Genomic DNA, 13545 nt, shown 5'->3' with positions numbered 1-13545 from the left:
AAAAGATATGAATGCTTGAAAATTGGGTTCAAAAACTGATTTTCACACTTAACAACTTTTTGCCTTTCTGTAACACTCGCGTACGCGGAGGTGCCACACGACGCGGACACTGGGCTCTGTCCAGTAGTCTCGCATACGTCGAAGGAGGCATACGTACGCGGGAGTATCGAAAGTATAGACGTGCATACGTGGACGTGGTATACGACGCGAGGAAATGCTACTGTTTTCACCACTCACGTACGCGGCCAATGCTCGCGTACGCGACACCCCAGTTTTCACTGCATGTGTATGCGAGCCACCTGCATGCGTACGTGAAACCCTCAAATTTTGAAAAAGTGTATTTTTATGTATTTTAACCATTTTTGTGGCCTCCTAAACTTTTATAAACTTTGATATGAGTCTAGAGCTGGTGGAATTGAGGATGGAAGAGTTAGGGATAGAGTCAAATAAGTTGAGTTAGAAAAATTGAGAGAAATGAATAAGATGTTAAGTGAGAATGATGATGATTATGATATTGATAATGAGAATGATGATGATTAGGAGATTGAAGATGAGAAGGATTTTGGAAAAATGGTTTATTCGCAGTGGAGTGATTTCGTTTGCCATTACTTGCCGTGGAGTGATTCCACTTACAGTAGTAGAGTGATTATACTTGCTTATGACTTGCAGTGGAGTGATTCCACTTGCCGCAGCGGAGTGATTCCATTAGCCCTTATTTGCAATGGAGTGATTCCGCTTGCCGCAGTAGAGTGATTATACTTGCCTATGATTATCGTGGAGTAATTTCACGTGCCACAATGGAGTAATTCCACTTGCCAGATAAACCTGTTTGGGTAGATGCAGTGGGGTAATTTCGATTGCTCCGATATGTCAAGTTGGCTGTATAACTGATAGATGATATCACTAGCCATAGGGTAGGAATTCATCATTTGCATATGTTTGACTTGTATGAGTTTGCTTACTTGTTTTGGATTACCTAATAGTATATGCTATGTTACATGACTATATGCTACTTGCTATACTTGTACCTACTTATGTATTTTTTTTCTGTCTTGTTTGGGCTTGTACAAATGAGAGGTCCCTCATGCTGGTGTTGGTTGATGCTGAGGGTTGGTGCTGTTTCTGATTATGACTCTGTTTTGTTGGAGATTTGAGAAAGTTGAGAATCATTGGTTTAGACTTAGAATTCTCCTTATGTTAGTTGCAAAGATTATGGATTAGAAATAACTTAAGATGGACAATGCAATGTGTGGAGAATTAAGATTGTTTAGTGAGTTCATGTTGCCTTATGCAACATTTATTTGGTACTTTTACCGTACTGAAATCCCATGGGCTAGGAGTTCTCATTCCGTATATATCTCTTGTTTTTCAAATGCAGATCCAGGTGCTCAAAAGTGAGATGTGCTTCATCTGAGAGATGGCAAAAATCCTTATATTTCTACTTTATTTTGTTTAGATTATCTCCGATTATATTTTGGAAAAAAAACTTATATTATGTATTCAATCCTTTAAAAACTTGCCTATAAAGGCCTTTATGTATCCTTTGGGAGAGATAGGGGATATTGTTGTCAAATTGTTTTTATTCTGTACCCTAGCGGGCCTAAACTTCGTAGGTTGCGACTGGTGGCTAAATACTTACATTATGTATCTATACTCTGCCTTTATCTTATTCTTCTTATGGTTTTACCTTTACATCACTTTCGATTCACGCTTTATCTTCTGTTTTATCAATACGTGAGTGTTATGAATTTGCAATTTTATTTTACTCCTTTTCAGACTTCTCGTTTAATATTGCCTTTCAATTATATATATATATATATATATATATATATATATATATGTATTATAATCCACCTAAGAGTTGTACCACCTTATTACCATTGACTTATGACTCGAGTATAAGGATTTGAATATTAGGGTGTTATATAATTCTTGCTCTGTTATCACCTGAAAAGGTTTATCTTGACCAATTAAAACTTCAATATGATACCAAGAAAAAAATGGGATGATGTAAAAGATAAATATGAGAGAAAAGAGGCCATAAGAAAAAAGAATATATCAAAAGGTCCAGAGGTGAGTGAAAAAAAAGAAAAAAATGTATGTAATGAAAATAGTACGAATACAAAGAAAAATAAGAGAGTTAAGAGAAAATTGGGTTTCTTTGCAAAAGAAAGAGATTTAAAGAGTGCTTTCATAAGTAAGAAAGCTATCATTATATTTTGGTTTAGAGACAGTTTATTATCTAACACTGAATTTAATCCGAATTTGTCAAATAGCTTTGTTTCTTTATTGTAGGAATTTACATATGTCTTTTCTACTGAGATTCCAAGTGGTTTTCCTCCACTACAAAAGATTGAGCACTAGATTGATTTTATTCTTGGTGCTAGCATCCCAAATAAAGTAGCCTATAGGAGTAATCTTGAGAAGACAAAGGAATTTCAGAGAAAAGTGGAAAAACTATTAGCTAAAGGTCACATCAAGAAGAACATGAGTCCATGTGTTGTCCCAATTTTATTTGTTCCAAAAAATAATGGTACTTGGGGATTTGTGTGTGAATTGTCGCGCAGTCAACAAGATTACGATAAAGTATCGTTATCCTATCCCTATGTTAGATGTCATGCTTGATGAATTACATGGTGCATGCATATTTGATAAAATTAATTTGAAAAGTGAGTGTCATCAAATTAGAATGAAATCAGGAAATAAATGGAAGACTGCATTTAAAATAAAACATGGGCTATATGAGTAGTTAGTAATGCCTTTTGGGTTAACTAATGCACCTAGTACTTTCATGCGTCTAATGAATCATGTTTTGTGAGACTTTCTGGGTAACTTTTGTTGTTGTTTACTTTGATGATATTCTTATTTTTAGCATTTGTTTGGATGACCACTTGTCACATGTTTCAATTATTTTGGAAGTGTTTCAAAAAATAAAATTTTATGCCAATCTTGAAAAGTGTAGATTTTATTTGGTTTTGTTTTGAGTGGGAATGTAATTAAGGTTGATGAGAAAAATGTGAAGGCTATTCATAAATGCTAATGCCTAAGAATACTTCTGAGGTAAGAAGATTTCATAGTTTAGTTGGGTTTTACAGGAGATCTATAAAAAGAAAATTCAACTATCGTTGCTCCTCTCACAGAAATCAACAAAAACGATGTTGGGTTTAAATAGAAAAAAGAACAAGAAATTGTATTTCATACTCTAAAAATTTTTTTGTGTTTTGCTCCTATTATTGTTTACCTAACTTTGATAAATTTTTTGAGATTGAATGTGAAGCTTCTGAGATTGGTATATATGCCGTTTTGAAGTAGGAAAAGCGAGTAATTGCTTATTTAAGTGAAAAGTTAAATTTAGCTCAACACAAACATTTTACTTATAACAAAAAAATTGTACGTCTTGGTTCGAACATTGGAGATTTGGTAACATTACCTACTACTTAAAAGGTTTGTGATTCACATAGATCATGAATCCTTGAAGCACCTAAAATGACAAGGTAAGCATGATAAAATAGATGCTAAATAGACGGAAGTAATTGAGACCTTTCCATATGTGATTGTCTTTAAATAAGATAAGGAGAATGTAATTGTTGATGCTTTATCTAGGCAATATGCTTTGATACCACACTTACTTCAAAGTTGTTAGGATTTGAGTTTTTAAAAGAGTCGTGTGTAATTGATTTTGACTTTTCTACTATTTATGCCTCTTATGAACTTGGTGTATTTAATAGATTTTATAAGTATGAAAGTTTTCTATTTCATGGTAATAGATTTTGTGTGCCTGTTGTTCTATTAGGAACTTACTTGTTTTAGAATCATATAGTGAAGTTTGATGAGCCATTTTGGTATGCATAACACTTTAGATATGTTATCTAAATATTTTTACTAGTCTCACATGGGTAGGGATATTGAAAAACTTTGTTCTAAATGTATTACATGTAAACAGGCTGAATCTAAGTCATTACCACATGGTTTGTATACTTCCATACTTATTCCTGTGCATCTAGGATTGATATTTCTATGGATTTTGTTCTTGATTTTCCTAAACGTAGGAAAGGTGGAGATAGCATTTTTATTGTGGTAGACAGGATTAGTAAAATGACTCATTTTATTACATGCCATAAAATTGATGATGCAACAAACATTGCTGGTCTTTAGAGAGGTTGCACTAGCAAGGAGTTCTCTGAACTATTGTATTTGATCGCGATGTAAAATTTGAGTCATTTTTGGAAACTGTTATGGAGTAAGTTGGAAACAAAATTATTATACTCTACTATTTGTCATCCTCAAACTAATGGTCTAACTGAAGTGGTAAATAAAACATTAGGAACCTTGTTGCATTTTGTTGTTGGTAAGAATTTGAAAACTTGAAAAGATGGTTTACCTTTTATGGAGTTTATTTAAAATAGAACAATCCATTCTTCTACAGTTTTTTTTTTCTTTTGAACTTGTGCATAGTTTTAATTCTTTAACTGTTTTAGACTTATTATCTTTGTCTTTAAGTGATCTTATTAGATTAGATGCAGAAGATAAAGCTGAAAAAATTAAGAAAATGCACTTGAAAGTACATGAGTTAGTTAAAAAGTAAAATAGGTTGACAACTCAAAGGGTGAATAAAGGTTACAGACAACTTGTCTTTGAATCTGATGACTGGGTATGTGTTATTTAAAAAAGGAGAGATTTTCTACTCATAGAAAATCCAAGTTAGACCTCATGGGTGAGAGTCCATTTCGGGTGCTAAAAAGAATCAATGACAATGTTTACAAGATTGACCTTCCAGGTGAGTATAATGTGTCAGCTAGTTTTAATGTCTCTGAACTATTCCATTTTGATTTGGATGCAGATTTAAGCATAAATATTTTTTAGGAGGACGGAAATGATACGATTTCTGTGGGACAAATTGGGAACAGTCATGTACCAATAGGTCCAATTATAAGAGCAACAATCAAGAGAATAAAAAAAAAGTTTTGTAAACATAACTAAATCATTTGTTCAAGATATGCATCAAGAATTAGCAAAGACACTGGTTAATGATTATGCAAAACCAAACCTCTTACTATTTTCAAGTTGCATTGAAGGCTCTAATTAGTCAAGTTGAATCAAATATGCATTACATTATTAGTATTTATATTATGATTTATTTTATGTTTATTTTTATTATTTTAGACCCAATTATGATTTAACCCATTTTGTTTTAGTGAACTTATGGGTTAGAGTTTTGAAATTAGGAGGTATAAAAACCTTTAAACTTTATAGCCATTTTTTGCAATTCTTGATGAATAAAAAATTCTTTGAGTTTTTTTGAGAAATTTGGGTGTAAACACGAGAGGTTGAGTGATTCGCTTAATTGTTGCATCAGAAAATTAAATTAAGGTATAGGAGTCACTTTCTTGATTTTCTCCTTATCCTAAATTTCGTTCCGTATCATTTCCTTAATGCATTGAAATGTTCAAATATTTCAAGCTTCTCATTATTTTGTGTTGGTGGAGTTGGAGTTGATAGTGTAACACCCTAACTATCAAAATGTCACGCTTCCGACTGCGCCACTCTGATAGCTCCAGTATTACGACGACTCTTAAATTATTTAATATTAAAATATGAACCTGTTTAAAACTTAAACCGTATTTTTTCAAAACTTACATCCATACTCATATTACATTATACAATACTCACAAAGAATGCATATTATTAATGTATATATTATTAATTTACAAACATTTCATATCAATTTCCTATCCCTCTTATAAAACCTGTAAAATTAGAAGCGAGGGAAATATATATACTAGAACAATACAAAACATAGGATAAACAGAAAAGTAACAGGCTCTTCCAAACTTCGTCGCCCATAACCTGAAAAGTAAAGACCTGTAGGGGAGTGAGAACATCGTCCTCACAGGTTCTCACTATGAGGTTAGGGAATTACTATAATAGGATACAAAGATAATATTGTTTCTGAAGTATAGTGATTTGTAACTGCCTTATGTACCTTTTCAAAACACAAAGTTTTATATCCAAAAAAATAATCCGAAATCCTTTTTAAAAGAGGAACTGTTAATTATTAAAAAATCCAAAAGCCTCTTTAAAAGTTTTTCCTAAACAGTATGAATGACCAACCTATTCCAAGCATAGGTTCATTAAGTCTATGCTGAACCAGTTTAGTTTTTCATACTTTTCTAAACCGAAACACAAACCAAACACGGCCTCCGGCCCATCTCATAATCAATCATGGCCCTAGGCCCAAATAATTCAATCCACAACCAATCCATCACAATCCACCTAATTTTCAATCACAAACACAAGGTTCAAGCACAATCAAGTAGTTACTTCAAGTAGAGCAATTAGCTATTAAACATAATTAATTACATAGGCAAACCAGGTACAATATGCACGCCCACATAATGTCATATAAATGCATATGATGCATGCCTGTCCTACTGGCCATGAGCTCACGCGTCGGTTATGTTGCCAGACCCAACTCGGATAAGCGGGACTAAGCCACCATCCTAATCCGTAGGTTCCACAAGCAAGCGGGACTAAACCACCATCCTTGCCCGGAATATGCAAGCGGGATTTAACCACCGTTCTTGCCAAACAATTTATCAATATGTGAGCAGGATAAAACCACTATCCTCACTGCAGGTGGGATAAAACCACCATCTCTGCACAATGGTTTACGCAATGAGCAAGCAGGATTGTACCACCATCCTTGCCAGGCCGGAAACCCTTATCATATTCTCAATAACACCTACAGTCAATCAGATTCAAAATCATATTTCAATAATCATTCTTGGCTTGCTTTCAAATCACAAACACATTCAGTTCACAACTTGCCAAGATTCACTTTTCTCAAATAAATTTTCTTTTTGAAAACTTCCAAACAACTTCATAACCAAGCCAAATTCAAAATCTCTTCTGAAAGAATCAAAATCACTCATTTTCAAATCATTCAAAATATAAACCCTTTTTGCATTTAAATCAACCTCAAAACATAAGTCCTTTCTAATTTGTTTGCACTCAAAATGTAATACTTTTCTTAAGAAACAAAGCTCTATCAAAATTTTCTTTGCAATAATCCTTTTCGAAACATCATTCATCACTTTCTTAAATAGTTCAAGAAAAATAATATAAGTCTTAAGTTCAAAATTTTCTAAATAATATTTCAGATAAAGTCTCGGATTTTATAGAAATTTCGGCAGCACCTCCCCTAAAACTTGGACTTTGCCATCCTTTCCAGGTTCCTACCAAAACATTCCGCAATCATTTCCAACGGGTTCAAAACCAAATCAGTTTCCAAAAAAACAGAATTCAGACTTCCAAACTTTAAAAATCATACCAAACCAAATCAGAAATCTCCAAGTTTAACAAATCAGTTGATAATTCAATCAAACAGACAACCATATTCACCCCAAAATAGCCCGACAATACATAAGACTTATACAATCACAAAAAATCCAATTCCCACATAAGTATCCATATATAGCAACTCCGAAATATAAAGTTTATTTTTCTGAAAAAGACCACTACCTCAAAAGTTGAATCCCTTTTTATTCTTAACACGCGGTAGCAACCTCATTGATTTCCAGGCAATATCAACAGTGACAATCAAGGTTCACAGCAACAACTTATCTAACATAAATCGGAATTAATGCAGGGTCAATATTAAGTGGAATTAAAATAGAATTAATGATAGGATATTGTGTTAAACAGGAACGGAACCAAATAATCTCACCGCGAGAAACGAAGCAGGACGACACCATGGTAGCACGAATCTCCACACCTTCGTACTATTGTACCAGCAAGTGCACTGGGTCATCCAAGTAATACCTGAGTGAGTCAGGGTCGATCCCATGAGGATTGTGGTTTGAAGCAAGCTATGGTTATCTTGCAGGTCTTAGTCAGGTGGGATTGAAGCCAACCCCGACAAGTGCAAAGCAGTCCTAGAAATGAAAAGTCCGACTTGCTTAAGGAAGGTCCAGCACTTGAATGGCCGAATTACAGCTCTCTCTAGGTTCTTAGCAGGATTAACCTTAAGATGTCGTCCAAGTAATACCTGAGTGAGTCAGGGTCGATCCCATGAGGATTGTGGTTTGAAGCAAGCTATGGTTATCTTGCAGGTCTTAGTCAGGTGGGATTGAAGCCAACCCCGACAAGTGCAAAGCAGTCCTAGAAATGAAAAGTCCGACTTGCTTAAGGAAGGTCCAGCACTTGAATGGCCGAATTACAGCTCTCTCTAGGTTCTTAGCAGGATTAGCGTTAAGATCCCTACCACTCTTCTCTCTACTAAGAAAAGGATGCCAGTTCGAATGGACTCCTGAGTGCGAAGTAGCATTCCAGGAGTTCAAAAGGTTTTTAAGCCAACCTCCTATTCTGATCCGACCTAAAGTTGGGGAAGAACTCGTCCTGTATTTGTCCGTAGCCAACAAAGCTATAGCATCAGCTCTAATACAGGAAGACGAGGTTGGGCAGCATCCTGTATACTTCACCAGCAAAGTTTTACAAGGCCCTGAATTGAGGTAACAAAAACTTGAAAAGTTTGCATATGCCTTAATAGTAGCCTCTCGAAGGCTACAACCTTATTTTCAAGCCCATACTATAAAGGTCTAAATGAACTAGCCCATGAAATAAATCCTTCAGAAAATGGATATTGCGGGTAGGATGGTTCAATGGGCCATAGAGCTATCCGAGTTTGACCTCAAATATGAAACTCGGACAACAGTCAAAGCTCAATGCCTCACCGACTTCGTAGCAGAATATGCAGGGGACCAAGAGCAAGCCGCCACAGCATGGGAACTATACGTGGATGGATCCTCTAACAAGGTCAGAAGCGGTGCATGCAATATCTTAGTCAACCAAGAGGGAACTCAAATAGAAGTTTTCCTCAAATAGAAGTTTCTAACAACCAGGCAGAATATGAAGCCTTGATTGCAGGGTTGAAGCTGGCAGAAGAAGTCGGCGTGACAAGAGTAGTCGTGTTCAGCGACTCCCAGATGGTGACCTTTTATATCAATGGAGAGTATCAGGCTAAAGACCCCAATATGAAGAGGTATTTAGACAAAACCATGGAGTATCTTATTTGCAGAGACCGAGGTCAAATACATAACTCGAGACCTCAACAGCAGAGCAGACGCCCTCTCTAAACTAGCAAGTACCAAGCCAGGAGGGAATAATAGAAGCCTGATCCAAGAAACTCTCCAAAAACCCTCAGTTACAAAAACAGAGGGCAGACAAGACGTCCTTGAAGTATCCGGATTGGATCTCGGATGGATGAACCCACTAATTGAATACATGAAATTCGATATCCTACCCAAAGAAGAAAAACAGACCAAGAAAATCCGGAGAGAAGCCCAAAACTACACTTTGGTAAAAATTATCCTATATAAAAGAGGGATATCTACACCATTGTTAAAGTATGTCCCGACCTCAAGGACAACAGAAGTCTTAGAAAAGGTCCATAATGGTATCTGTGGGAACCATCTCAGAGCAAGGTCCTTGGCTAGGAAAGTCATACGAGCCGGGTTCTACTTGCCGACCTTGTAGAGTGATGCCACCGAATTCGTAAAGAAGTGTCAGCCATGCCAAATGCATGTAAACTTCCACGTCGTTTCCCCCGAGGAGCTCATTAGCATAACTTCTCCATAGCCCTTCGTAATATGGGGATTGGACCTATTGGGACCCTTTTCCCAAGCTCCTGGACAAGTAAAGTACCTAATAGTGGGAGTAGACTACTTCACAAAGTGGATCAAAGCAGAACCATTGGCCACCATCACCGCCCAGAAAAATCGGAAGTTCTTCTACAAGATCATTATCACAAGGTATGGAGTCCCCTACTCCATCACCATTGATAATGGAACTCAGTTCACAGACTCTACCTTCAGAAACCTGGTAACCAGCAAGAACATCAAGCATTAATTCACCTCAGTAGAGCACCCACAAGCAAATGGGCAAGCTGAGGCAGCCAACAAGGTCATACTGGATGGGTTAAAGAAAAGGTTGCAAGACGCAAAAGGAGCATGGGCTGAAGAACTCCCTCAAGTACTGTGGGCCTATCGAACAACACCTCAGTTTGCCACAGGAGAAACACCTCTCCGACTTGCTTATGGCATAGAAGCCATGATACCAGTTGAAATCAATGAGCAAAGTCTAAGGGTGAGCTCCTATGACGAGGTTGGCAACATTCAGGCACACAAAGAAGAACTTGAGCTATTCCCTGAAGTTCGAGAACAAGCCCAGATAAGGGAAGCAGCATTGAATCAAAGGATGACAAATAGATATAACAAGAAAGTCATTCGAAGAAGCTTCACCCCAGACAACTTGATCTTGATTAGAAATGACATCGGCATCAACAAGTCGGGGGAAGGAAAACTTGCTGCTAATTGGAAAGGGCCATACAAGATAAGCGAAGTCTTAGGAAAGGGATACTACAAGATCACCTACTTGAGCGGTACCGAGCTACCAATGTCGTGGCATGCTTGTAATATGAAAATGTACTATAGTTAGAAGCGAACTCCACTCCCTGGTGTACTCTTTTTTCCGACTTCATGGTTTTTTCCAAAAAAGGGTTTTCCTGAAGGGGGTTTTAACAAGGCATCAAAGTGGAGGCTAGGGGGAACAAGTCATAAAGAACTCCCCTAGTAGCAAAAAGTGCCTCCATAAATAAATAAAGATCTTTTTCATTACATCTCTTTATAAATTCTATTATTTGTTATTTCCCTACGAAACGTGCCGACTTAAGTTCGAAAAAGCGTAAAAATTTCATGACCGACCTAAGTGGTTGGTAAGATACAACGACGAGGTACAAGTCGGTGTAAAGAGGTTATAAAAGCCGATCATGATAGCTCGAAAAAGTTACGACCTATTAGTCAAAAAAACCAAGAAAAAATGAAATGCATCACAAAAATAACCTAAGTTATGAACAATTCAAATGAGAAAATTTGAATTTATGAGGAATACAAAAAGAGATAAAGGAAACCCATCAAAAACAAAGGCAGAAGTTGTTCAAAGTCTTCGTAAAAATCACGAGTAACTTAAACAAAAAAAAAATAGCCTACCCAATAAAAGGTTTTTTCTGGAAAAAGATCGAAAGGTTTTTTTCTGAAAAAACCCTACAAAAAACAAAGCAAAAAGCATGCACACGCAATATATTTCTAAAAAGCCCTTGTCCAAAAAAGGGCAAATATACAAAATAACCTTTTTGTTAATGGCCAAAAGGCCAAAGAGTCAAGAACAGCCACCACAGACATATAAAAAAATAAAAATTGTTCAAAGAGGGGCCCACAAGCCAGGCCCCGAAATAGCTCAAATCAATTAGAGGAAGGATTGGAATCACCAGTAGGAAGAGAGGTCGGATCAGCGGCAGGGGAGGACGGAGCAGTCTCTTCGGCAGCAGGGGTCGGAGCATCTGAAGATGTCGGCTGAGATCCCTCCTGTTGATCCTCACGAGGAGGAGATTCTATAAGTCTTTGCCCATGGTTCTTCAGCTCAGAATCTGTCTCAGGTCGGGGAGGAGAAAAAATAGCTCCATTCACAACAATCTTATCAGGATCAAGAGGGGAAAGGTCCAGCTCAAGAGCAATAACTCTGACCTGCTCTTTGAAAATCCTCTAGGCTTTCTCCGAACTCTCCCCCACGGAGTCTTCCAAATCCTGACAAGCCTCCCGACCTTTTTTCAGCTCCCGTTGGAGATCAATGTTTTCGGAGAAGACCCTGACGTAATTCTGCTCTGCCTTCTCCTTTAGGCCCTCTGCCATGGCACACTAGGCCATCAACTTCCTCTCCCTCTCCTGAAGTTGGGACCTCTCCTTCTTCAACCAGGTAACTTTCCCCTGGAGCCTCTTCTCTTCCTCTTGATAGAGGCCAATCCTCCCCTCCAACTCTTTAACCTTTCGAGTAGAACCCAAAGAGCTAAGGGGAGTTTGGTCCAAGATATCAAGAAGTTTTGTGCATACCGCAGCAGTCCGAACACTCCCCCGAACTAAAATTTGAAGATGATTTTGGACAAAAGCATAATCCATACTAATGTGAGTATGAGGGAAGATGTGATTCCGAACGAGTCTGGGACCATCAAAATCAGATTCCCCAGGAGCCATATCTCAACTTCCCTAAGATAAAGGGACGGTTACCCACCTTAAAATGTGGAACTACTCCAACGGTGGATATTGGTTTACCACTATAAATACATTGACACCCCTCAGGTATCTCTAAGTTCTAATACTCTCTAAGCCCGCTTACCCCTTTGCTAACTTAGGCATCGGAGTGTCTTTGCAGGTACCACCCTCCATTCCTTCACACACACAAGTTGGGCAGCGGCTCCCAGACGCCAACCAAGTTGGAATCCACCTCCTCCTGACGCCTGGGCCATCCTTACAAGCCCAATCCATCAGTCTCAGGTTACCCACGTAACAAGTTTCATTTAGTTTCAATGTAGTCCCATTGTGAGGTCAAAATTAAAAAATTAACGGAATATCCTACATAACAGCAAGAACAAGGTCGATAATCTGGAGAATAAGTACAAGGTCCAGAGGTACAAAATCAACCGTGGATGCATGAATACATTTATTTATTATTCTTCTTACAATTTAAATGAAATATTTTTTATAAAACTAAAGAGAATGATAAATAAATGTATTAATGCATCTACTGTTAATTTTGTATCTCTGTTGCTTGTATTTGTTCTCCAAATTATCGATCTTGTTATTGTACTGCTGTTATGTAGGACATTCCGTTAATTATTTAATTTTGACCTCACGGTGAGACTACATTGAAACTAAATAAAACTATTTTGGATTCAAATATGACAATTTAAACCTTAAAGACCAAAATAGGATTTCACCCAAACATAAAGACCAATTTAATACATTACTCAAAAGAAAATTAATTTACTAATAAAACCGTTATTATAAATAAATTAATAGAAATGATGAATAGTAGTGCTGGGTCTTAGCCTTTGGTATAGAGCCATGTGGGGCACCTAACTTATTAAATGGGTAAAATAATAATAAATATAAGGTTAAAAATATATAAAATAATAAAAGAGTTTTGGATTCAAGCATAACAAGTAATAAAATATGAAAATATTTTTTATAAATTATATATGATTAAAAGTATTTTAAGACAGAAAATTTGTACACTAATTTTTTTAAATTTAATAATAATAATAATAATAATAATAATAATAACAATAATAATAATAATAATAATAATAAATGCATGTATATAAGACTTTGCTACAATAAAAAATTTAGTATAAATATTATTCAATGATGTAACAATTAATTAAATTATAACAATACCTTTATAATAATAATAATCATAATAAATGCATGTATATAAGACTTTGCTACAATAAAAAATTTAGTATAAATATTATTCAATGATGTAACAATTAATTAAATTATAACAATACCTTTTATTTCTCGTGTATATCTGATTATCTTCATCTCAGCTCACATATGTATAATTGTATATAAGAATTTGCTACCAGCCTCTCGTTCAGAAGGACCAAGTTAACAACTTCTCCTCTTGTATTATTGGGCGTTTATTTGAAGTTAA

The 13545-nt window shown here is 36.2% G+C and overlaps 1 protein-coding gene across 1 annotated transcript; it reads left to right on the top strand.

Annotated features, from left to right (window-relative positions):
• The first annotated feature begins 8634 nt into the window (after positions 1–8634).
• On the top strand, positions 8635–10494 carry LOC148544913 (uncharacterized). Its single transcript, XM_088499013.1, has 2 exons — positions 8635–8824; positions 9917–10494. The coding sequence occupies exons 1-2, from the start codon at positions 8635–8637 to the stop codon at positions 10492–10494; spliced, it is 768 nt and encodes a 255-aa protein (XP_088355139.1).
• The last annotated feature ends 3051 nt before the right edge of the window (positions 10495–13545 follow it).

The sequence above is a fragment of the Arachis ipaensis genome, chromosome B9, assembly GCF_059453495.1.
Source record: "Arachis ipaensis isolate K30076 ecotype BB chromosome B9, ASM5945349v1, whole genome shotgun sequence".
In the NCBI taxonomy this organism is placed as follows: Eukaryota; Viridiplantae; Streptophyta; class Magnoliopsida; order Fabales; family Fabaceae; genus Arachis; species Arachis ipaensis.
The sequence above is the reverse complement of the archived record's forward strand: the minus strand, read 5'-3'. Positions and strand labels throughout refer to the sequence as shown.

Excerpts from the sequence above, each read along its gene's own strand:
- LOC148544913 (XM_088499013.1), top strand. The coding sequence starts at position 8,635 with ATGGATATTGCGGGTAGGATGGTTCAATGGGCCATAGAGCTATCCGAG. Across the intron at positions 8,825-9,916 it reads CTCTAACAAGGTCAGAAGCG|TAGAGCACCCACAAGCAAAT; the intron begins GTGCATGCAATA and ends AATTCACCTCAG.